General features: G+C 40.0%; 1 protein-coding gene and 1 long non-coding RNA gene across 2 annotated transcripts in view; both read right to left on the reverse strand.

Annotated features, from left to right (window-relative positions):
• LOC111564587 (exostosin-1) overlaps positions 1 to 22,975 on the reverse strand; it is a 458,700-nt gene that overhangs the window by 44,934 nt on the left and 390,791 nt on the right. The window contains exons 8-9 of the mRNA XM_023264250.3: positions 7,966 to 8,084; positions 5,039 to 5,134 (exon numbers count right to left, since the gene is read on the reverse strand). Of these exons, the coding sequence (XP_023120018.1) occupies positions 5,039 to 5,134; positions 7,966 to 8,084 (215 nt within the window). The remainder of the gene's footprint in view (positions 1 to 5,038; positions 5,135 to 7,965; positions 8,085 to 22,975) is intronic.
• Positions 13,422 to 14,821, reverse strand: LOC118469895 (uncharacterized). Its single transcript, XR_004846875.2, has 3 exons — positions 14,684 to 14,821; positions 13,870 to 13,978; positions 13,422 to 13,718 (listed from the first exon to the last, which is right to left on the reverse strand). It is a non-coding gene; the product is annotated as an uncharacterized LOC118469895 (long non-coding RNA).

Below are 22,975 nucleotides of genomic sequence, written 5' to 3' on the forward strand. Positions count from 1 at the left end.
GATCCACAGATTGTTAAAGATTTCTGCATCACTGCGAGATAGCGGCACGGCGTCACTGTAACTATGACTACAAGTGACACTCCCTTAGCTGCCTGCTGACAATCACATGATTGCGATCCTACTACAAATCCACTGTTGTGGACTTATTAGGACTTACCCGTCGGAAATGATACAAGGAACAATAGATTAAATTGTGGGGGTGTTTCTGATTCCCATCAATTCCCGCCACCTGCTACATATTTAGGACATGCAATTCGGTATCCGTACATAACGTGCACATGCATAACACATGCCTGTGCTCAGCGTAAGGTCATTTTGTTTGTGGGTACATCTACATTAAATGGCCACATTCTATAGTGCCGTGATTTCTGATCATCAATAACTAATAAACAAATGCTGCATTTAGAAAAAAAAAACTTGCATTTCTGATAATGCAATATGGGGGAATGAACAGCCTTGGCGGAGTACTGTGCTCTCTGAGTTCTTTTCTTGTTTTAAAATGTAAACTGCTTCCCAGGAACAATAAAACAAAGATTCCTCGTATTAGTAGTGGAAAATTTATTGAGCTCAGTTTGTCAGCTGTGTAAAGTCTTAAAATTTTTCCAGTTGCAGATTTGTTCACCTTTTTATCCTGAATATGCTCACACAGTTACACACAATCACACATGTAAACTGACTGTGGTCGAGGACATTGCTCAAGGGGCAAACTTTTTTTCACTTCCCTGAGCCACATTTTATTCTGCAGGTTCAAGGTTTCATTTCATGAACTTCTGATTAAAAGCTTGTTTCTTAAACTTTACGACCACTACAGAGAACAGGAGATATATGTAATAATTTAAGCCCTGACGCTTTTCACAAGGGGTTGAAAGTAGTGGGGACTCTGCCATCTGTTTATTTTATTGGAATATTTAGACCATCTGCTTTTAAAAAATCTCCCAGGAAATTAGTTTCAACAACGGAAGATGGATTTCAGACTGTTATTTTCTCACTAAAATGCCAACCCTGTTTGCTAGAAATTGCATTCATATCTACGAATAAATTGTTTTCCCAATTACATTGGAATGTTTACCGGATTATGTTTGGATTCAAGGTTTGAATATCGAATGAATGCATCATAGTCAGCAGGGTGAGGTGGTTGGGGAAGACATGAAGAGGTCTACAATGCTCACAACTCTCACACCAGTGATCAGGCTTTTCATCTGTGTTTAGGTCTCAGCAACTAACTTTGATTGCAGAACCAGTGTGCGGCGATTAGTGGCATCTACCAGATTGCAAGGACCTCTCTAGAGCCAGTGTTTGGCTTGTCTGTTCTGGCTACTACTGAAACATGTCGGCACACATGGTGAGCTTTGTGGAAGAGGAGCTGTTCTCTGTGTAGAAGTGAAGGATTCTTTCTCATCTCACAAAAACACAACGATTTACAGTTACAGATGATTGTGAACTAATGAAAACAATTATGACTACTATTGCTAGCTAATAGATTCCTTTAAGTCTTGTCTTGCATAGTCAGACCTATCTCCAGAACTCTGTGTCAATGCTGGAGAACTGTCTGGCTACACCTAATTATCATTCTGCTGCTGGCCAAAGAAACACTCTGAATTGATTGTATTTCTTTAAACCAATGACAATCCTCTTGGGTGGTGCCGGGGAAGCAGCAATCGTGCAGCTGCTAAATAGTGTTATGGGGAATTGTTTAGGTGGAACATCTGGTGCATGGCTGCCATACAGCATAGCTCAGTTAGCCAAAACGTGACACTTTCAGTGTGTAGGCTGCTGCTTGGAGGTTGCTGCTTTTGCTTACCGTAGCAAAGGGGATTGGGAAAATGGTAGTATGCAGATAGCAGAGGTGTGGGAGAATGCTATGTGAAATGAGCACTAAAAATGGAAGGCTTACACTACCGTTCAAAAGTTCGGGGTCACTTAGAAACGTCCTTATTTTTTGAAAGAAAAACTGTTTTTTCAATGAAAATAACATTAAATAATTCAGAAATACAGTCTAGACATTGTTAATGTGGCAAATGGTTATTCTAGCTGGAAACGGCTGATTTTTAATGGAATATCTTCATAGGGGTACAGAGGCCCATTTCAGCAGCCATCACTCCTGTGTTCTAATGCTACATTGTGTTAGCTAATGGTGTTGAAAGGCTAATTGATGATTAGAAAACCCTTGTGCAATTATGTTAGCACATGAATAAAAGCGTGAGTTTTCATGGAAAACATGAAGTTGCCTGGGTGACCCCAAACTTTTGAACGGTAGCGTATACCTACAGTCTGTCACCCAAAACTGCCCCAAATCCTATACACTGAACACATGGTGAGCTTTGTGGAAAAGGAGCTGTTCAGGTTGGGGAACGATCATAGCTTTAATGAAACATGTCTAAAACATGTCTAAAGTCATCGTAGACTCTGCATTAGACCAGAGCACAAGCTTCTATTAATCTTATCTAAGTGTTATGAGCAACAAAATTTGAACTTAAATGAGTTACCTTTTATATAAAAATATTATTGGAGTGAAAATTGTACTAGAACATTGGAAATTTCAGTAGATAAAGTAATTTGTCAATACCATTTGTTGATACAGGACAGTATGTACAACAGGGGTGTCAAACTCATTTTAGTTAAGGGGCCACATGCAGCCCAACTTGATCTCAAGAGGGTCGCACCAGTAAAATCACAGCATAAAAAATGATAAATAATGACAACTCCACATTTTCCCCTTTGTTTTAGTGCAAAAAAGTACCATTCTTAAAATAACCACATTTAATGAACAGTCTTTTTACAAAACATTATGAACAAACTGAAATTTCCAAAGAAAAACAAATGCAATTTCAACAACATTATGCCTCAGGTTATCATTTCCACATACAACTTACAGATCAGTGTATCTACAAAAGGCACAAAACATTTAGTTACAGGTATCTGGAGCTGAGCAATATATTATTTTACTTTATGATCAAAACAATCTGTTAAGATCTAGAAATTATTTAAAATTTTACAGTTTTACAGTCATCCCATGGGCCGAATTGGACCCTCTGGCAGGCTGGGGTTGGCCTGTGGGCCGTATGTTTGACACCCCTGACGTACAACATGAAAACAACTTTTCCACTGAAACTGTTAAACCATTGAACATTGTTTGATTCCGAACAATGTTGTATTGTTTTTATCTGTTTTGAAAATGTCTTTATATAGATTGCATTTTGTTTTGTAGAGGTTTAAATCCTAAAATTTCTAGTTCTAATTTTAAATCTGATTCTAAAACTATGTCAGTGATGTTGTATATAAACTAGGACTGGGACTTCAATGTGTTGATTTGAAATGAGCAGCAGAAGCAGCAGGACAGACAGACGTTTTGACCCAACACAATGGACAGGTACGGGCATGTATGAATGGCAGCAGTCACAATGTCACAGCGGATTGGATGGCGTCTAGCACAGGAATGAATATGATCATTTTATCAGACACTGTTGGCACCCACACAGGTGTTTCACTTATTTTGAATCATTTAACCTCTTCTCACATTTATGTTGCTGAAATAGAAAAAAATGGTGTTTTTCAACCCCAACAGGTGTGACAGAACTGTGAGGAGAAGAGTCAGGGTTAAAGACAGTTATGCTACAGGTTAAATCAACCAAAGTCATTGAAAACACCTGTGATGATTATCAGGGCCTTAAAAATCCATCTGACTGCACCAATTAAAACGTGTTTAGCACATACTGATTAGTATGTAGGATGAGTAGTGCTCATCTTGGAACAACAGAAGCTGTTTTAGTATTAGTACCAGCACCATTAGTGTTACTAATATTCTGATTTTGAGGTTTTAATGTGAGCTTTTGATGAAAATTGATGAAATTTACAATTGCTGCTTAATGCGACAACACAAAAAACAAAACAAACAACAATAAAAAAAACAGCTCTAGAACATTTGCAAACAGACAGCTGAATGAAAGACCAAGTCATTTAGGAAGTAAAGCATCACCTGGATTGTCTGAACCACTAAACAATCAAACATGCCCTGTGGACTGAGTGCTAGGAGAACGTTTGAAGCTCTTACAGAGCAAAGTGACAGTTTGCAAAGTGCAAGTCAGCTTCACTGAGCTTTAATCAGGACCCACCCTTGTTTTTCTTTGACTTTTAATATAATAACACATAAGACTCGAACAGCTGGTATCCTCAAGGGTAATTTCTGAATTTACTGAATCATTTATCATGAAGTGAAGCTTTAAATGATGCAGAATTCCTCCCTGAGCTTATTACAAAACTGAATGCACATCACAGGATCATTTGAGCTCAATTTTAGCTTCCTACTCTGGTGGCATTTAGGTTTTATATTTAAATATAAGTAAAGGATGACTTTAGTGACACTGGGAATCATCACTGTGTCCCTCAATAGAATGAATTCCTTGAATTTTTTTCATGGATTCCTGGAATTTCTCGGCATAAATTAAATGTATAATCAAGTGCTATTTTGATGGTTTGAGGAATATGTGATGCTAGCCTGGTTAAATTCCACTAAACAACTGGACATACTGCACTGATTTGGGATAAAGGACTTAAATATCTGCATAGTTAACATTGACAGATTTTGTCCTTTGCATTATTAACATAATCTTTGGTTTGCCTCACAACTGAGACTTCGCATGAAAAGTAATTGGAAAAATGATTCCAATTCAGTGTAAAAACATCAGTTTTAATAAACGGGACACACATGCTGAAAAGTCTAGCTCTCTGCAAGTACTTTTCCAGGCCTGAGGAAAAGGGAAATGATTTTGGTGTTCTCTTGGGAAATATCTCGATGTCAGTTCCAAGTATGTAATCTTAATACTGTACTGTTCTTGATGAATCTGCATATTTTATTTTTCTGTCTTTCTCTAAACCATCTCTCAGAACATCACTTATGTTGTCTTTAACTGCACAGGATCCTTTCTGTCTAGTGTCTCCAAGCCAAGTCGGTTTTATAAAGGGGAGATAGATGTTTTCTCGGCTATGCATTTAAGTTTACTCCAATACATAATGGATACAAAAAGCCAGCAGCTGTTACCTTGGTCTGTCCTTCGATGACAGAGAGAGGCACGCTGGTGGAGGGCCACTTGTTTCTAGGAGGTAAAGGTTTGTCGCAGTTCCATAAAACCACAATCTGCATGGGAAAAACACAGGGAGTCGGTTAATATAATGCAAGCATCAACACTGTTGTAACTTAGTTTCTGCATAGGGGGTTTTGAAACAGTTGATATTTATATATCCATCTTAATGTGCATTTTTCTCTTTATTTTCAAAAATCAAGTTTCAGTCAGTCTGGGTTTTTTTCTCTACAGAGAGACTTGTTGCAAAAATATCTAATTATCAAACGAAGTACATAGTCTATTGTGCTATAATAATAATAAAAAAAAATTCTCACAACGGCTATGTGAGTGTGAACAATTAAGTTATCCAATCAAAAGCTGTTATACATTCAGTACATTTACAGCTATTCAGGCATTTAAATAGAGTCTGAATTGCACGTATTTCACAATAAAGTTGTATAAGTCCTTCTGCTTATACAACAGGCCATTTTTCTCCAGACATTACTCATATTTATTTTCTGCCACCATTCTTTTAGTTGACTACTTTGAACATTAGGACTGATAAATAGTACTGTAGATCAGGGTTTCTCAAAGTCCAAACTTTGGTCCACATCTGCAACAAGTCAATAAGAATCCAGCCCATACCTCAAGTGTGAATACAAAACTTTATAAAGTTTTGAAATACAGTTTCTATTGACCAGTAAACTGCATATATAGTCTAACTGGGGATTATTAACACGTCAATGTTGTCAATGTTAACTACTAGAGAATGTTACTGCTGAGTTCACACATCAACAATTGTCAAGTCCTCAGTCTCAGATACAAAACATGTCTTGTTCTCCCCAGTACACAGTTCCTCCAACTCATGGAAATGTAAGAACATGTCTGAGACTATCTGTCTACACTGTGGCACCTTGATTTTTATGACTTTTTTGATATTATCACACGTCAGAGTGGAGAGGTCACACTGATGCAACTGACTGCAGGTTAACACTGCCACTTCTTTCTCTACGCTCAAATGTATTTAGATTTTTTGGATTGTCAATAGATTGTTACTTAAGAGTTTTAAGTGAGTTGATTAAATGTTATTTTGCTATTGCCAGTTGTTCCAGACCTCTGACCTTGAATGGAAATTAGTTGGAGAAGTAACAAGTAATAAATTTGAGAACCCCTGCAGGAGATATTGTTAATATATACTACCGGTCACAAATTTTAGAACGCCCCAATTTTTCCAGTTATTGATTAAAATCCAAGTAGTTCAAGTCCAAGTCCATGAATAGTAGGTGGTGAACTGCCAGAGGATTTTTTTTTTTTTTTAAAAGGCAAGGTTACCCAAACTGAAAAATAATGTAAATTTAAGAATTATACAAAAAGGCATTTTTCAAGGAACAAGAAATGGGTTTACAAATTAAAGCTGTACTGCAGCAATGGAGGTTGATCAACCATTGAAAGTTGCTGCTACCAAATCCTACAGGTGTCCCAACTTTTCTTGATTACTTCCAACCCCCTCTGTCTGCATAAAAGTAGTGTTGGAACACATTGTGGCAACATACCCTCGAGAGCATTATTTGCACAGCATTGTATTGCAGCAAATAGTGTGTTGCTATAAAAATGGTGAGGAAAAGGTAATTAACAATAGAAAAGAAGACATGGAGTGTCCAGCACAGTCTGCAGACCATGGAGCTGGTTTGGGATGAACTGGACAGAAGAGTGAAAGCAAAGCAATCTACAAGTGCCACACATTTATGTGAACGTCTGCAACAGAGCTGGGAAGAATTTTCTGAAGAATATTTGATTTCCATTGTGGAAAGAATGCCACGAGTGTGTTCAGCTGTTATATCTGCCAAAGGTGGCTACTTTGATAAGTCAAAAGTTTAGAATACATTTCGGTTTCTAAATTGATTTTTTTTTTTACTTCATTTGTTTATTTGTTCTATGCTTTCACTTCAGAGTACAAGGAGATATTAACGTGCATAATTTCCAATTAAAAAAATGGAAAAATTGGTGTGTTAAACTTTTGACTGGTAGCATATATATATATATATATATATATATATATATATATATATATATATATATATATATATATATATATATGAAGAGCATATTAGAGCCAAAATAAGATTCTGACAGTAAGGTACACTGAGAAAAACTAATTACAATATTATTTAAATTTAAGAAAAAAATACTAATAGATGATAGAAACCTGTAACTTTAGATTTCATCTGCGTCTCATGAAATAAGCTGACAAACTGCAATCACAAAAAATATTCAAATATTTCTCATGATTTTTTGACTATATTCTCAAAATATTGTTCATGAATTAAATGACTTAAATTTTTTTCCCCAGCATTGATTTGATAGGACATTAGAGGAGATGGTCTAGAATCAAACCTAAGATCCTTCTTTGAGCATATGCCCCCATATCATACACACCTCATTGTTCTTCAGGTCACCTCATTGTTCTTCAAATGTTGTGAATTTTCCAAACAGAAATATTAGAAATTTATTTGAAAAATCACTTAAAGTGGCCATAGTAGTGTTTTTCGATTAGGAGAATGGCTTTACATTATGTTGGAACTTTTCTACCTGAAGGTACAAACTATTTCATGGAAGAGAAAACAACACAGAAGAGGAGGAGGAAGGGGAAAAAAAAGCTTAAATAGAGAAAAGGAGAGCTGGCAAAACAAAAGGAGTTTTGTCCTGATGGAAATTGAAAAGACACATGTTGATAACTAAAACATGAGACAGCCGACAAGTGAAACATTTCTCTCATGAAATAATGGCACCTCCTGACATTGTTTATACTCTGCTCTGCATCTGGCTCTTTATATTTAAAACAGTTTTTTTGTTTTCCTTCTTTGCCTCGACTGCAGAAGGACCAAATCACAGACACTCTTCCCACCTGTGCACAGAACTTGGACTTGGCTACAGCGATGATGAGCTTCACCACAGGGGAGATCTGGGACTGCAGAGGAGTCACCGTATGGATCACAGCTGTGAACTGCTGCGACGGGCTCTTACCTGCACAAACACACACACACACACACTTCAAACACAGTTGTCACGGGTAAACTGTATTAAGTTTTTTTTTTTTTTTTTTTAAACAGAGATTTGTGCAGATGTAGCTCTCCATAAAGCTCCATCACGGTTAACTGGACACAGAGTGCTCCATGCTGCACACCGTCATCCATCTTTCTGACAGCGTATACACCCCTGGTTCACATGACTGAGCATGAGTAAACATGTCTAATCCAAGAGTGAACAGTTGGCTTTGACGCTCTTTCACTGAATTGTGAATGATGCCGATTTGTTTCCATAATGAGTAGTTCTGTTTTCTACAACTCTTGTTAGTTACTTTCTTGCATTTTACCGAGACAAACAAATGAACCAGGAAGGACAAAAAGAGAAGTAATCGAAGCAGAAGCAAACTTTAAATTATTACATTGGATAAATGACATCCAGCACGCAGCGCAATGAGTAAATTTGTAATTTTGAGGAAGTGATTCCCCCTGTGGCTGCCTGCACCAGAAAAATGGATCAGTATTATGGAGCATTGGTTTCTATGATGGGATTTTACTCTCTGAATACATTTTGTGTTCCAGAATAAATGAATCTATTCACATCATAATATAAAGAGCATACAGTGCAAGTGTTACAGGATGTACACCGATCAGCCACAACATTATGATCACTGACAGGTGAAGTGAATATCATCGATCATCTTGTTATAATCCAATGTTCTGCTGGGAAACCTTGAGTTCTGACATTCATGTGGATGTTTGACATGTACCACCCACCTACACATTGCAGGTCAAGCAACCCCTCTGCGTCCCACCCCCCATGGAAACAGCAGTGCTTGATGCCAGTTGCCACCTTCAGCAGGGCAATGCACCCTGACACACCACAAGAACTGCTCAGGAGTGGCCCGGGGAACACGACAGAACTAAGCTCCACAGTCCCCAGATCCAAATCTTACTGAACATACATGGGATGTGCCAGGATAAGCCTGATCTAGATAAGTCCCACCATGCAAACCACTAGGGCTGGCCCGAATAGCAGTGTTTGGGCTCTGGATTTTTGGCCCCGATTAATGATTTATTATTGATTTTTATTTATTTTTCGGTTCTTGCTTTGTAACGTCCGGCTGGGCCGGGGGGCATGGACAGACTATTCGGTTCGGTCTGTAATGTGTGACGCGGTGGGCAAACGGAGGACGAACCTGAATATTTGGGGGGGTGGACGAGGCAAATAATTTTCTGGGTTCGTATCATAACATCCGATGGGGGGATGTGTCGGGCAAATTGATGAGACGAACACCAATCGTGTGACATCGTCTGGCGGGGGGGGGGATCTCTAATTTTTTATTATTTTTTTTTTGTCTGCATTTGTTCTCATTGTTTAACTCCACAAAAGGGGAGTCAACATTGTATGAGATTGATGCATATTTTAGTCTTGCAGCCAAATATTTTAATATTTAGTGCATGTGTGTGACCATCACCGGCCCTCCCTGAAAGCTAAGCAGACATTCTTTATTAGAATACCCTATTATAAGCCAGGGAGGGCAGTGCTACACCTCAGTGATGTGTGGGGGAAACAAAGACTGGACAGGACGAACAGGACAAACAGGATGAACAGGATGAACAGGGATAGAAATTAACAGGCGGTGCTATTGCAATTAAAGATAGTAAGGTGGTGTGTTATTCCCAACTACTAACTGTCCAACAATAAAAAAAAATAAAAAATGTTGAAAAAAGAAAAGAAAACCAAACCAGCACAAAAGAAAAAGAGATTCAATAAAAAAATAATTAAACAAACGGTACTGAGCACCATAATTGTGGATGTCTTGATAGTATAGAATAGAATAGAATAGAATAGGCCAGAAAAGGATACTAGTGCAAGAGAGAATGAGTTTAGGGTAGAGAGTCTGGAGAGATTCTCAGCACATTCTGGTGGGTCCCATCATTCGCTGAAATGGGACTCGGCAGTAGCTGGTGAGACCTGATCAAACATGCAAGTGTGAAGGACCCCAAAGTCCAGAACAGCAATCACGGCAAGGCAGGGCCAAGCCAACAGGGCACCCCTCCCCCCGGGCCGTAGGAGCCACAGGGCGGCACCCCCCAGAGAGTCACCGGGGCCACCGTGAACCACGCGAACCCGGAGAACAAGAGGGAGCAGCTACCGACACCCCCAGCGCGACAAGACCGACCCAGGCGGCCCGGGGCACGAGGACCCACCCGCCACCCAAACCCCAACCCCGCCCACCCCAGCCCCCACCGTACCCCCCACCCCACCCCACTACCCGACCCGCCCGCCCACCCCCACCCCCTCCTCCTCCCCTGAGGGGGCCAACGGCCCCACGCAGCCAGGAAGCCAGACACGGGCCGAGCGGCCCACCGAAGGGGCGGCAACCAGCCCATCACAAGGCAGGCTGCCACCGGGAGCCGGTCAGAGGAAATCGGAGCCGGGACCCGATGCGAGTCCAGAGGGTAAAAATGGACAGTGTGGTGGGGCCCGGCAACGCCAACAGGGAGGCACCCCGCATACCCCCCGCACCAGGCCCCAGGTGAGCGCAGTACACCCAGGGCCCCCACACCCCGCAATGCGCCCTGACAACCCACCAGGACAGAGCCACCACATGCCACCAGCCCGCAGTACAGCCACAGCACCCACCAGGACGGCCAATCCAGCCCCCACAGCCCACCAAGAGCCATCGCACCAGCCTGGACCCGTCGGGCACGCAGGAGAACCCCCCCCCGACCACAGCCCCCAGGTCCCGGGGACCCCCCAGCCACAGCAACACGGATGATGGTCCACCCCCGCCACCCCATAGCCATAAGGGGGCCGGGTCCCACCAGCGAGGCCATATTAGTGAAATCTCCCCCATTACTCCCTATTAATATGTCTCCCGATCCCAGACTGGAGACATTATCCCTGCACCGTGATAGTGTAACCCTGAGTGTCATGTGGTGCATTAAAAGTGGGGAGGCTGGGCGAGGCGTCCAGGGGGCGGGCCAGAGGACCACAGAGGATGGCTACTCTGCAGCCTACCCTGACCCAAGTTCCCCGAGCCGTCCCAGACCTACCCCCAAGGTGTGAGTGTGTGTGGTGCATTAAAAAGAAATTAGAGAGCAGGGGAGGCAAGCAAGAGGGTGATGGGGAAGAAAATAAATATTTGGATACCACCATCACGACTGAATATTTTGGATATCCGGATATTCGGGTCCAGCCCTCAGAATTTACTGCCACCATCCCAGTGCCACAGGACATCCCCAGAGTCCATGCCCCACTGGGTCAGAGGAGTTTTAACAGCATGAAGGAGACCAAAACAATGAAATCTTGAAAAAATTTGTGGCAGAAAACACGGCACTAGAATGTAGCCATTTAATGTGGCCATTTAATATAGATGTACCCATAAACAAAACGACGTTGTGTAGAGCACAGGCGTATATTGTGCATGTGTACATTATGTACGGATACTGAATCGTGTGACCTAAATATGTGACAGGCAGCGGGAATTGATGGGACTCAGAAACACCCCCACAATTTAATTAATTGTTCCTTGTACGATTTCCGATGGATAAGTCCTGATAAGTCGGCAGCAGGTGATTCGTAGTGGGATTGCAATCATGTAATCGTCAGCAGGCAGTTGACGTAGTGTTTATTTGTAGTCATAGCTACAGCAATGCTGTGCTGCTATCTCACAATGATATGTAAATCTTCAACAAATCCTTGGATCTAGACTATAAGCCCCATCACTGCCAAAATCTAATCACTTAGTCCTTGTGTCATTTCTGACCGTCCCTGAAAATTTCATCCAAATCCGTTTGTTTGTTTTTGAGTAATGTTGCTAACAGACAGACAAACACCTGCCAATTGTCACATAACTTCTTTGGTACAGTAACAGGAACCAAATTGAAGTGATGTCCTGACTATGGAAAATGTAATAAGCAAGCCAGTAAACTGTGTTATGCCCATGACCGGTGCAAGAATAGTCTGACTTACATACAATAATCTCATTTAGATGAAAGATGTGATTGAACATGTCACACCAACAGCAGCATGTGGTATTCTGTGTGAGTGCTTATTATTCTGATTATCAAACAGATCATGTAAACAGAGAGGATATCCAATAACTGAGCTGTGTAAACACTTTAATTACACAATGCATCTATTATCTTGCAAATATCGGGTTACAATGCACATGTTAATGTTGAGATTCCACATAATGCACTCTGAGGCTCCATCGCAAAAGGAAGGGAGAGAGCTCCTTCTCTCTAACAGTAAGCAGTGGGACTAATCGAATAGCCATTTTGAGCTCATTTCCACCAAAGAGCACCAGGTGCTAGTTCGGTTCAAAGTGAGAGCCGGTGCTTTTTTGGTTCAAATCTCATGCTCTCCCAGAGCCGGTTTGCTTTTCCATTGGCAAGGAGCCAAGTTGGAGCTGCGTCATTGCGTCACCGCAACACGTCAGTATGTCACTGCATGCGTAGCCATTCCGCGATGGTGGCGCACCATAAACATGCAAGTGCTGTTCCTGACTTTGCAAGCCTACACTGTGATCCAGAAACAAATAATCTGTTAGTAGCTACCTGTCTTCATCGTAGTGACGGGCAACGGCGAGTACGTTTGAGAAGACAGGTAACTGTCAGAGATGTTTTGATTCTTAACAGTGGTGTGTTAGCGTTAGCTTAGCTACTTAGCCTCGACTACGTTTGCATCCATTACATAGCAGTTAATCAAACGCAATACATTGATGATAATATCTATGTTTTTTTTTATCGATGGTTTTAAGGCTAATTGGAAGGCAGAGGTCAGCTGTCTGGGCACATCCACGCTCCCGCCACTGGTGGGACACAGCTTTACCGGATTTCAGCTGAAGGCTGCTGTTCTGTCCAAACTGTCATGAGACAATGACATTTTTATTGTGATATACTCTCAACTGTTGTTAGATTTTGTTTCAATAAATTATTTGAGATGAGGAAATCACTATTGCATGCTTCTACTTAAATGCCCTACTTTCATGATATAATATTATAAACTTTTTACATTTTCCTTAAATTTCACCGGAAAGTTGAATAACTTTTTGAGCAGTGTATGTAGACGTCATGTAAGCACAGTTCAATAATGTATCTGCTGCAGTAGTGCAGTTTATCTATCTAGCTTGGTGTGGCAGTAAAAAAACAACATATGTTGCTGATATGTTTCCGACTGAAATCTGCTTGAAAAGCACAACTGATTATCTGTCAAAATGTGTGTAACAGAAGTGTGCAAAGAACACTGAATAAAGTCTCTGTAGATTATAGACAAAACTTGCATCATTCATCACAAATATATATTTATTCACCCAAAGTACAAGAGTAAAATACAAGTGAACTTAAATAGCTAAGAAGGAAAATAATTTACAAAAAAAGTTATTTTTTCTAGAAAAGGCAGAAGTAGTGGACAATGCAGTTTATTTCTGGGATAGTCGCTCCAGCACCGACACCATGCATCCCATCAGTCCAACCAAAGTGTTTGAATTTGCATCCATCCTCTGGATGCTCTGGAGCATGGCAGTGGTCAGGTCTTGGTCTCTTCTGATCTGTTCCAAGAACCGTTCCTCTGACCTCTCCAGATACTGCAGAAGATCCACAGTAGCATCCCGCTTCCTTTTTCCTGCATAAAAGCACCGAAAAAGATATTAATTGTAATTATTTTCCATATTCATGAACAGTTAACTTAAAATAAATGTTGTAATTTGTGAAGGATTAGCCAAAAGATAATGTATTTATCATGTTGATGTCTGCACAGTCTAATCAGATCTTACATGATTTGGTCTGTTGAGAAGAGGACAGCGTGGATGAGCTGCAGGACGGGACTGGTGAGCTGCAGAGTAGTGATCCTGGTAACTGGACCTCATCCTCCAAGGCCGACAACTAAATAAAATGAACAAGAAATGTTGTTGATAGTATCTGTAATTTAAAACCATTTTCTCCATTAATTGATGAATTTTAATTTGTCCATATGACGTTAGAAAATGTTACAAAAAATACCTGTAATAATTTCCAACAGTGCTAAATGCCTTGTTTTATTTGAGCAACAACTAAAAACCACCAAAGAAATATGTGTATACAAAATGAATGCATTGAATTTCCACATCTGCAATGCTGGAAAATCACAGAACAATCAGCATTTTTCCTTGAAATTATAAAAATAGCTGCACATTACCTACCAGTACTCTTTACTTTATTGTGTTAATTTGATCATCTGAATCAGTTTTAGACTCGTATTAATGATAATGTTAAACAGTTTATTGGTTCTTCAAGGGAAATTGAAATGATAACCATATCGTTTGGTAATATGATTAAATGGGCTGTTGTGTAACAGCGTGGGAGGTTTTGAATACAGGTCTTCTAATGAAATATTGCTGCTGCTTTTCTCAGGTTTTATCAGACGTTGTTTCATAGCTTGTTAGCTTAGCAGCGGCTAACTGGTTAGCAAACAATAGTCAACCTCTGATCACTGACCCTGTAACCCGGACCACGGTAGCTGGCGTAACGTTCATAATATTGATGTGGGACTATTGTAGCTGGTGTATTCATAATAGGCTAACAGCAGGGTGTTTGAGAAATAAAACTTACCACCATCAGGATCGGTGGTCTGTACGGCAGCCTGCATCAACTCCAGCTCGGCTGTGGCGTTCAGGGACCCGGTTGGAATCACGGAATGCAGCTGGTTAAAATGGAGGCTCTTTTTGGCCGACAACTGAATTGAAAAATTGAAACGAATCAGACTTTGTTAAGACAGCTGTGTGTTTCTTGACATCTGTCATCTGTAGGTTGATTTGCTCAGAGGTGCCTCCAAAGGGGCTTTCCAGGGGGCCATACTCACACCTGAAATCTCTATAGCCACCTCTGTAGCCACCCCAGATCTGCCGTTCATTTAGGAAGACTCTGGTGTTCAAGTTTCAGTTAATACAACTAGAGTGCCCGAGTGTAAGTAAAAGCAATGTTAATGACTGTAATAGTTGTGCATAAAGCAGCAGTCAGTCCTGCATCCTCTCAATAAATATAACATTTGCAAAAGACACAGTCTGTGCCTTTCATTGATGGAGATGCATACAAAGATTTCAAAACTTTAACAGGAGCTAAGTTTACCGTACTTTCCGGACTATAAGCCACTACTTTTTTCACATGCTTTGAATGCTTGTACAATGATGTGGCTAATTTATAGATTTTTACGGGCGAGCTTCATGCCACCAAATACGTTTAGCCTCGTCACATAAGACCAATGAAATTACCGAACAAGTCACAGTGGAACAATGAAATTGTTCGAATTAAATCAAATGCACTCACACTAAATTCTTCAAATCAGTCATTTTGCACTTCATGCACACACCCTCATCATGGAAAACACATGAAGAAATGCATGTAATGCAGCTTTTAAGTTAAAGGTAATCGATCTGCCTGTCAAAGAAGGAAATAGAGCTGCTGCACGTAAGCTTGGGATCAATGAATTGATGGTGAGATGTTGGAGCTGGCAGCGTGACCTTACTCAGTGTGTTTTACTGCCATGTTACTGCTGTGTTACAGGCACTTTTTTGAAATGAGCATTTATTTATTTAAAAGATTAAAAAAATCTGTGTAAATATCTCATGTAACAACATGGACACCTGCGGCTTATAAACAAGGGCGGCCTATGCATGTACAAAATTTGTGTTTTTTTTTACATTTAGTGGGTGCAGCTTATATTCAGGTACGCTCAATTATCCAGAAATTACGTTAGTTTGTTGCATTCAGCTATTTGTAGAAGTCTTTCCTCTTTTATTAGTTTGTTAAATATCTGCAGGATCAGCAGCAACAGGATCCAAATGAATGTCTCCAAAGAGAGAGACATGCATTTATGCACAATACAACGCAACGCACAATTCATTAATAACAAATCATTTTAAATTATTCCGAACATGAAGACAGGATCTATCAGAATCTACAAGTCTGACTCAGTTATTGAAGTATTTTTTTGTCTTTCAGAGAGATTATTTCCATTTTACAGTGAAATATATGTGTAGCAGTTACATTATTGTTTGGATGTGTTAGGGAGCGTGACCTCTCTAATTATCAAAGGAACGGCCTGTAACAGCTGAGCAGAAGTCACTAACAACTCAGTGTTAAATGTACCAGTATTACTTTTTATGCACGAGTTAGTTATTGAATTCACTGTATAATAAGAAACCAAAGTATATCAAAGTGCGATATCCTAACTCACATATTGACACAGTTTTCAAATAGCTTGTATACTACAATAGCATTATACAATTCCTGAAGTTCAGTTATGAGTTTTGGTATTGGGGGCATGCCAAGACTTTCAGTGGCCACCCTTCCCTGTCTCCTTTGAAGACAAAGCACTTCTTCCTGCACACATTAATCAACACAGTACCAAGAGATGTATTGTTTGTGTACTAACTGCTCTAGAATGACAATTGCTAGGGCAACTAGGTAGAAAATACTCTACATCGTCTAAATCAGGGGTGTCTTTGGATAGGGCCCCTCCTTCCCCTTGTTGTCTGTTTCCTTTTTAGGAATGTGTTGGCGCTGACACGGCCGCGGCCGGTGAGGGCAATCCTCATCAGAGTGATCAGCGGAAGCGGGAGCAGGTGCTGCAGAGCCAATCAGATCTCAACCTCTTCACTATATAACCTGACTCGACTCTTCATTCAACGCTGGATCGTGAATGCAACTAGTCGGTGCTGACCCAGTCATTCTTGCCTCTGTTCATTTTGAAAGCTCCAGTAACTCTGTTTCTGTTCTCCTCCTCGTCTGAACTGCCTCCCGCTCGAGCAACCATCTGTTACCTGGCTTTTTAGATTCGTCTACACACCAGCCTGTCAGTCTCCCCTCTCCCTCTGGACAGTCACCTGGTTCATCTCCGATATTCCCCTCCGCCATCTCCAAACGAACACCTACCTCAGCCTTCTCCTGCCGTCGCAGCCTGCAGACGCACGCCAAGCTGTCGCCTCCTACTTCGAGCTTTTGCCTCTACGTTTCCTAGTTGTCAGCTAAGTCCCAGTCCGAGTAGGCTCAGATTAGGTTGTCTTGTTCATGGTTCTCATCAGTTTGCTAATGTAACATTGGATTTATGTCTGATTTTGTTCATTTACGTTTATTTAGTTTATTATTTTGGTGTTTATATATGCTCATTGTCCCAGATGTTAGTTCCGGTTTGTTGTTGTTTCTGGTACGACCCTTTTTGATCGTGACTCCGAGACTGAGAGCGGGGGTCAGAGTTGTTGTCTGGAGCTGAAATAAAAGCCGACAGAAAACTGTCCTGCCGTTGTGGTAATATACTAGCACAGAAGACAGCAAAATATAAGAACAGCAAACTATAAGAACCTTACAAAATTGTAAGCCTCCTGACCCACAGCCCTGGAGAGGTGAGCCGACAACTTTTAAGGCTTACACTAAGGTTAAAATCCGTCTTTTGTTTGTGAGTTCATAGCTCATTTTGTTAGGCCTGTTCTTGGTTTAGCATTAGGAATCTGATTTATTTGTGAATGTTTACGCACTCTTGAGTTTCATAGTTTTACTGTATCATAGTTGAACTTAGTCGCTCTGTTGTTGGAATCTTACTTTTCTTTTGGGTTAGTATTGATTAGATTGGAAAGTCTCGTGAGCATAAAAGCTCTTCAGTTTTTGCAGAATGTTTTCTGGCTCTCGTTAAATTCTAGTTTTGATTACTGTAGTCCTGAGTTGTTCTAGATTCCCTGGTTTAGCTTTCCTGCCCAGGTTTATTGTTTTTCCTAGGATCTTTGTTAGTCCACCAGCCACTAGAGGCATTATAGACTGTCTAGCTGTTGTCGTCTTAGAGTTCCATTTCTACTTCCGAGTTAGAGTTCCGTTGGGATTTTTAGTTTTCTGTACTTTAATCTTGTTGTAAATAAACTATTGTTGCTGCATCTGCTCGACTCTTTCTCTTTCCTGCACCTGAGCCTCAGAGAAAACCTTAACATGCTCATTGTTCTTTTGTCGTTTTGTGTCACATTTTTGTATTATTTTGTCTTGTTTTGTCATTTTTTGTCTGACTTTTGTCGTTTGTCTCATGTTTTCATCATTTTGTTTCTTGTTTCTGTCGTTATGTGTTTCTTGTCTTATTTTTATTATTTTGTGCTTTGCTTTATTCGTTTTTTTGTGTCGCTTGTCCGTTTTTTTGTGTCGCTTGTCCGTTTTTTTGTCACTTTGTGTCTCGTTTTTGTAATATTTTGTCTTGTGTTGTTTTTTGTCTTCTTTGTCTGATTTTTGTCATTTTGATCATAACGTAAAATGCTATATTGTTCAGTTCCAGATTCCTGTGACCTAATGTTTTGTGCCTTTGTAGACACACTTTGATCTGGAGGTTGTAATGTGTGAATGATAAACTGAGGCATAATGTTTTTGAAATTTATCTTATTTTTCTTAAGAAATTTCAGTTTGTTCATAATTTTTTATAAAAAGATAATTCCTTATATGTGAATATCTTCAGAACATACCTTTTTTGCCACTAAAACAGGGAAAAAAATTGGAGTTGTGGTTATTTATAGGTTATTAAGCTGTGATTTTACTGGTCCGGCCCACTTGAGATCAAATTGGACTGAATGTTGCTCCAGAACTAAAAAGAGTTTGACACCCTTGGTCTAAATAACACTTCACAGCTTCACATGTAACATGTTTCGATAATCAGCTCCAGATGATGGTTTGGAAGAAAGCATCTACACTTTTAAAAAAGTAGTCAGAAACTGTTAAACTAAGGAAGCAACAAAAATAAAGATTCCAGAAATCTGAAATGCATTAATGTGGTCAGATCAGGTGTGAGATCAAACACACAGTCAGGTCATATTCAGAACAAGCAAAGAAGGCAGAAGTGCCAGTACATGGCATGGCCAGTGCTTGGAGGGTGTGGGAATAGGAGAGAACACATCCTGGTGGATAAGCAAAGCCAGAGTGGTCTTTAGTGTTGCTCGATCCATCTCTCTGACACTGGGCCCCCTGACCAGCCATCTCAGGTGGGCTTAGTGGTATTTATGGAAGCATGAGTTCTGCCCTTGCAGGGGTCACAGAAATAGGCTCGCACCTTCTGTTTCTTGGTAAGAGCAATGGCACCTTGATTATTAAGAAATGATTAAAACAGAGCAGCTCTGATTTATACTGTAGATATGACACACAACAATAGATGAAACAAATGATTCTAGAGATATTTTACACAGTCTGTGAAATCAGTTCTACAATATCTGGTGTGCTCCTGGTGGAGCTTTCCGAAGTCTGGAAAAATTACTCAAAAGATACTGCTTGAGTGATTTCATCTCGGCCTTGGGAACTACAAATTTTAAAGAATGTGATGAGATAAGATGTACTTTATAGTCCCGGAGGGGATATTTGTCATGGGCAAAAGTGCTGCACACAGCTGAATACTCTATAGATACGTAATCTGCATACACTACACAGAACAGACACAAACTTAATACATGAAGCTGGATTGTACATAGAGCACGCACAAATCCCATATAATAAAAGAAGTACCCAGAGTCAGTAAGTGGCAGAGATAACTGAAAGAAAGCCAGATGTCTAAATGTATGGTGTTTTGAAAGACAGACAGCTTTTGGGGTTAACATTTCACAATGGAATTGCATTGTGGGAAGCAGCATTTCTAAAACATTTTAAGAGCCTAACCCATTAGGAAACTACCATTCAGGACTGATGTGTTTATATGCATCTCCTGATTTGCAACAAGTGACTACCAGATCACAGGAATGTTTAATTTAACAACTGCAGTATGCATCAGTCAGCCGCTACATTAAAACCATCTGCTTCATATTGTGCCACCAAAGCAGCTTGAAATATAGTTCTTGTATTGTATTTTATTGTATTGTATTGAACCCTTTAGGGTATTGAAGTGGGACCTCTGGGGTTTAGACAGGAGTCCTGTGGTGTTGGCAGTTGGTCCTGTGGGTCATTTTGGTTATGGGTTGGGGCCTCTGTGGATCAGGCCTATTCCAGTGCATCCAACAACTGCTTGATCAGGTCAATACAGTGGGCTCTTTGTCATGTTCCTCGAGCTCTTCCTGATCCGTTTTTACAGTATAATAGAATGGATTGTCCAACTTGGGAAACTGCTCCTATTGAAGAATTTTGTTCACATGGAGGACTGTGCTTGGTGTCAAAGTGACATTGGCAGCACCATTAAAAAGTATTTTCCTCCTTTCTCAGATTCTTTTTTTAAAATATTTCCCCCACTTAAATGTTTAAGACCATCTAACAAATTTAAATATTAGACAAAGATTACCAAAGTAAACACAAAATGCAGTTTTAAAATGATGATTCAATGTCATAAGGGAAAAAAGCTATCCAAACCTACCTGATCCTATATGAAAAAGTAACTGCCCCTTTGTTAGATCATGAATTAACTGTGGCTAATAACTTTTTTTAAAAAAAAAAGAATTCAATTTCACTGATCACACCCAAGACTGATTACCTCCAGATCTGTTCAATCAAGAAATCACTTAATTGGGACCTGTCTGACAAAATGAAGTCGGCCAAAAGATCTCAAAAAGCTGCAACAAAATGCTGCGAAGAAATTCCAGAACAGTTGAAAAATAAAGTCTGGAAAGGGTTACAAAGCCATTTCTAAAGCTTTAGGACTCCAGTGGTGGACCAAAATTACCCAAAGAGAACAGCGACGACTCATCCAGGAGGTCACAAAGGAACCCAGGACAACATCTAAAGAACTTCAGGTCTCCCTTGTCTCAGTTAAGGTCAGTGTTCGTGAATCAACTTTAAGGAAGAGACTGGGCAAAAATGGCATCCATGTCAGAGTTCCAAGGCCAAAACCACCGCTGACCAAAAAGAACTGAAAGGCTTGTCTTACCTTTGCAAACAAACATCTAAATGATCCCCAAGACTTTTGGGAGAATATTCTATGGACTGACGAGACCAAAGTTGAACTTTTTGGGACGCGTGTGTCTCATTACATCTGGCATAAAAGTAACACAGCATTTCAGAAAAAAGAACATCATTCCAACAGTCACACATGGTGGTGGTAGTGTGATGGTCTGGGGCTACTTTGCTGCTGCAGGACCTGGACGACTTGCTGTGATTGATGGAACCATGAATTCCCCTCTCTACCAGAAAATCCTGAAGGAGAATGTTCCACCATCAGATAGTAACTTCAAGCTGAAGTGCACTTGGGTTCTGCAGGAGGACAACGATCCAAAACTCACCAGCAAATCAACTTCTGAATGGCTTAAAAAACAAAATGAAGGTTTTGAAGTGGCCTGGTCGAAGTCCGGACTTGGATCTGATTGAAATGCTGTGCCGTGACCTTAGAAAGGCTATTCATGCTCGAAAACCCTCCAGAGTTGCTGAATTAAAACAATTCTGCTAAGAAGAGTGGGCCAAAATATCTCCATAGAGATGTGAAAGACTCATTGCCAGTTAAAGAAATTGCTTGATTTCAGTTGTTGCTGCTGAGGGTGGCCCAACCAGTTATTAGGTTTAGGGGGCAATTACTTTTTCACACAGGTAGCTTTGAATAGTTTTTTTTCCCTTAATAAATAAAATCATCATTTAGAAACTGAATTTTGTGTTTATTTGGGTTATCTTTGTCTGATATTTACATTAGTTTGATGATCTTAAACATCAAAGTGGGGAAAATATACAAAAAAAAATAAAATTTAAGAAGAGGGCAAATAATTTTTCATGGCACTATATATAAATGTGACGACCTGATGGGTCCCATTGGATCTTGTATGTAATTGTAACAATGATTAATCGTATTCACTTCACCTGTCAGTGATTTTAGTGTTGTGGCTGGTTTGTGTATATTCATACCCAAACTGAGAAATTTGTGTCTCCAGTAAAAGCTAGGGTCTGGTGACTGGGCTGCTTTATTCTCATAACAGTGTACAAATAACAGTCTGAATCTTCTTACTTTTGTCATTAAAAAGGTATCATACTGGACACTGGACTCCTAAAACTAGCAGCAGACACATGGTAGCCTCAGTATGTGTGCAGCACCACCACTGTGGGAGGTGGAGCCCAGGGAGGCTTCAGAAAAATGAAGAAAGTCTAAATTACATTACAATTGGCAGATGTTTTTTTCATCTAATGGGGCTTTAATTTGCCCCACACATACACACTTCTGGGATAATTGAGGGTTCAGTGCTTAAACTCACTTTGATATTAGGATGTGAGGAGCAGGGATTGAACCCCCAACCCCATGGTTAATGGCTGGCCCACTTACTAATTAATAATGTCATGAAAGGTATGCAAAACAGTGATGCCTCTCCACACATGGTACATTAATTAAACACAGAAGTATAGTAGTGTGCATTGCGCAGCACGGATATTAAGAATGCACAAAAAACATTGGCCTTGGTTATATTCTCATGGTGGGTTTTGAAAAAAGACACAATGAATATAAAAATATCAACATGTAAGTGGAATGCACTGCTTAATGTGTTTGTAGCTTAAATTGATATAAATGGGGTGGGCTGGCAAAAAAAAAAGAAAAAAAACCCCAAAAAGTTCATTCACACTTTGTTTACCTATTTTAAATATAAGTTCTGTTTGCCGTTGGCAAGAAAAGAGTGAGAAGTGTGGGATTTCTTGCAGTTTTTCACATTATTTTCTGAGACCAGCAATACATTGTTTTACAAATTTAGCAAAAATTGTAGATTCTTCACAAAAAGTTATAGAATGCCAAAAGCAGACATTCTGAATAATGCAAAATAAAAAAAGTGTCTTGGAACAGATAATACCAGCTTTTTATTCTAATTCCAAACCTTTCACACTGAAATCAGATTTCAGCTCAACAGAGACCGTTGTATCTGCCCCAAATCTGTTATCATCCAGTTGTACTTTGCCTGAGAAAAAGGGATGTTTTTTTTAACTTGATTTTAGTCTATC

Source organism: Amphiprion ocellaris, chromosome 12 (assembly GCF_022539595.1).
Source record: "Amphiprion ocellaris isolate individual 3 ecotype Okinawa chromosome 12, ASM2253959v1, whole genome shotgun sequence".
Lineage (NCBI taxonomy): Eukaryota > Metazoa > Chordata > Actinopteri > Pomacentridae > Amphiprion > Amphiprion ocellaris.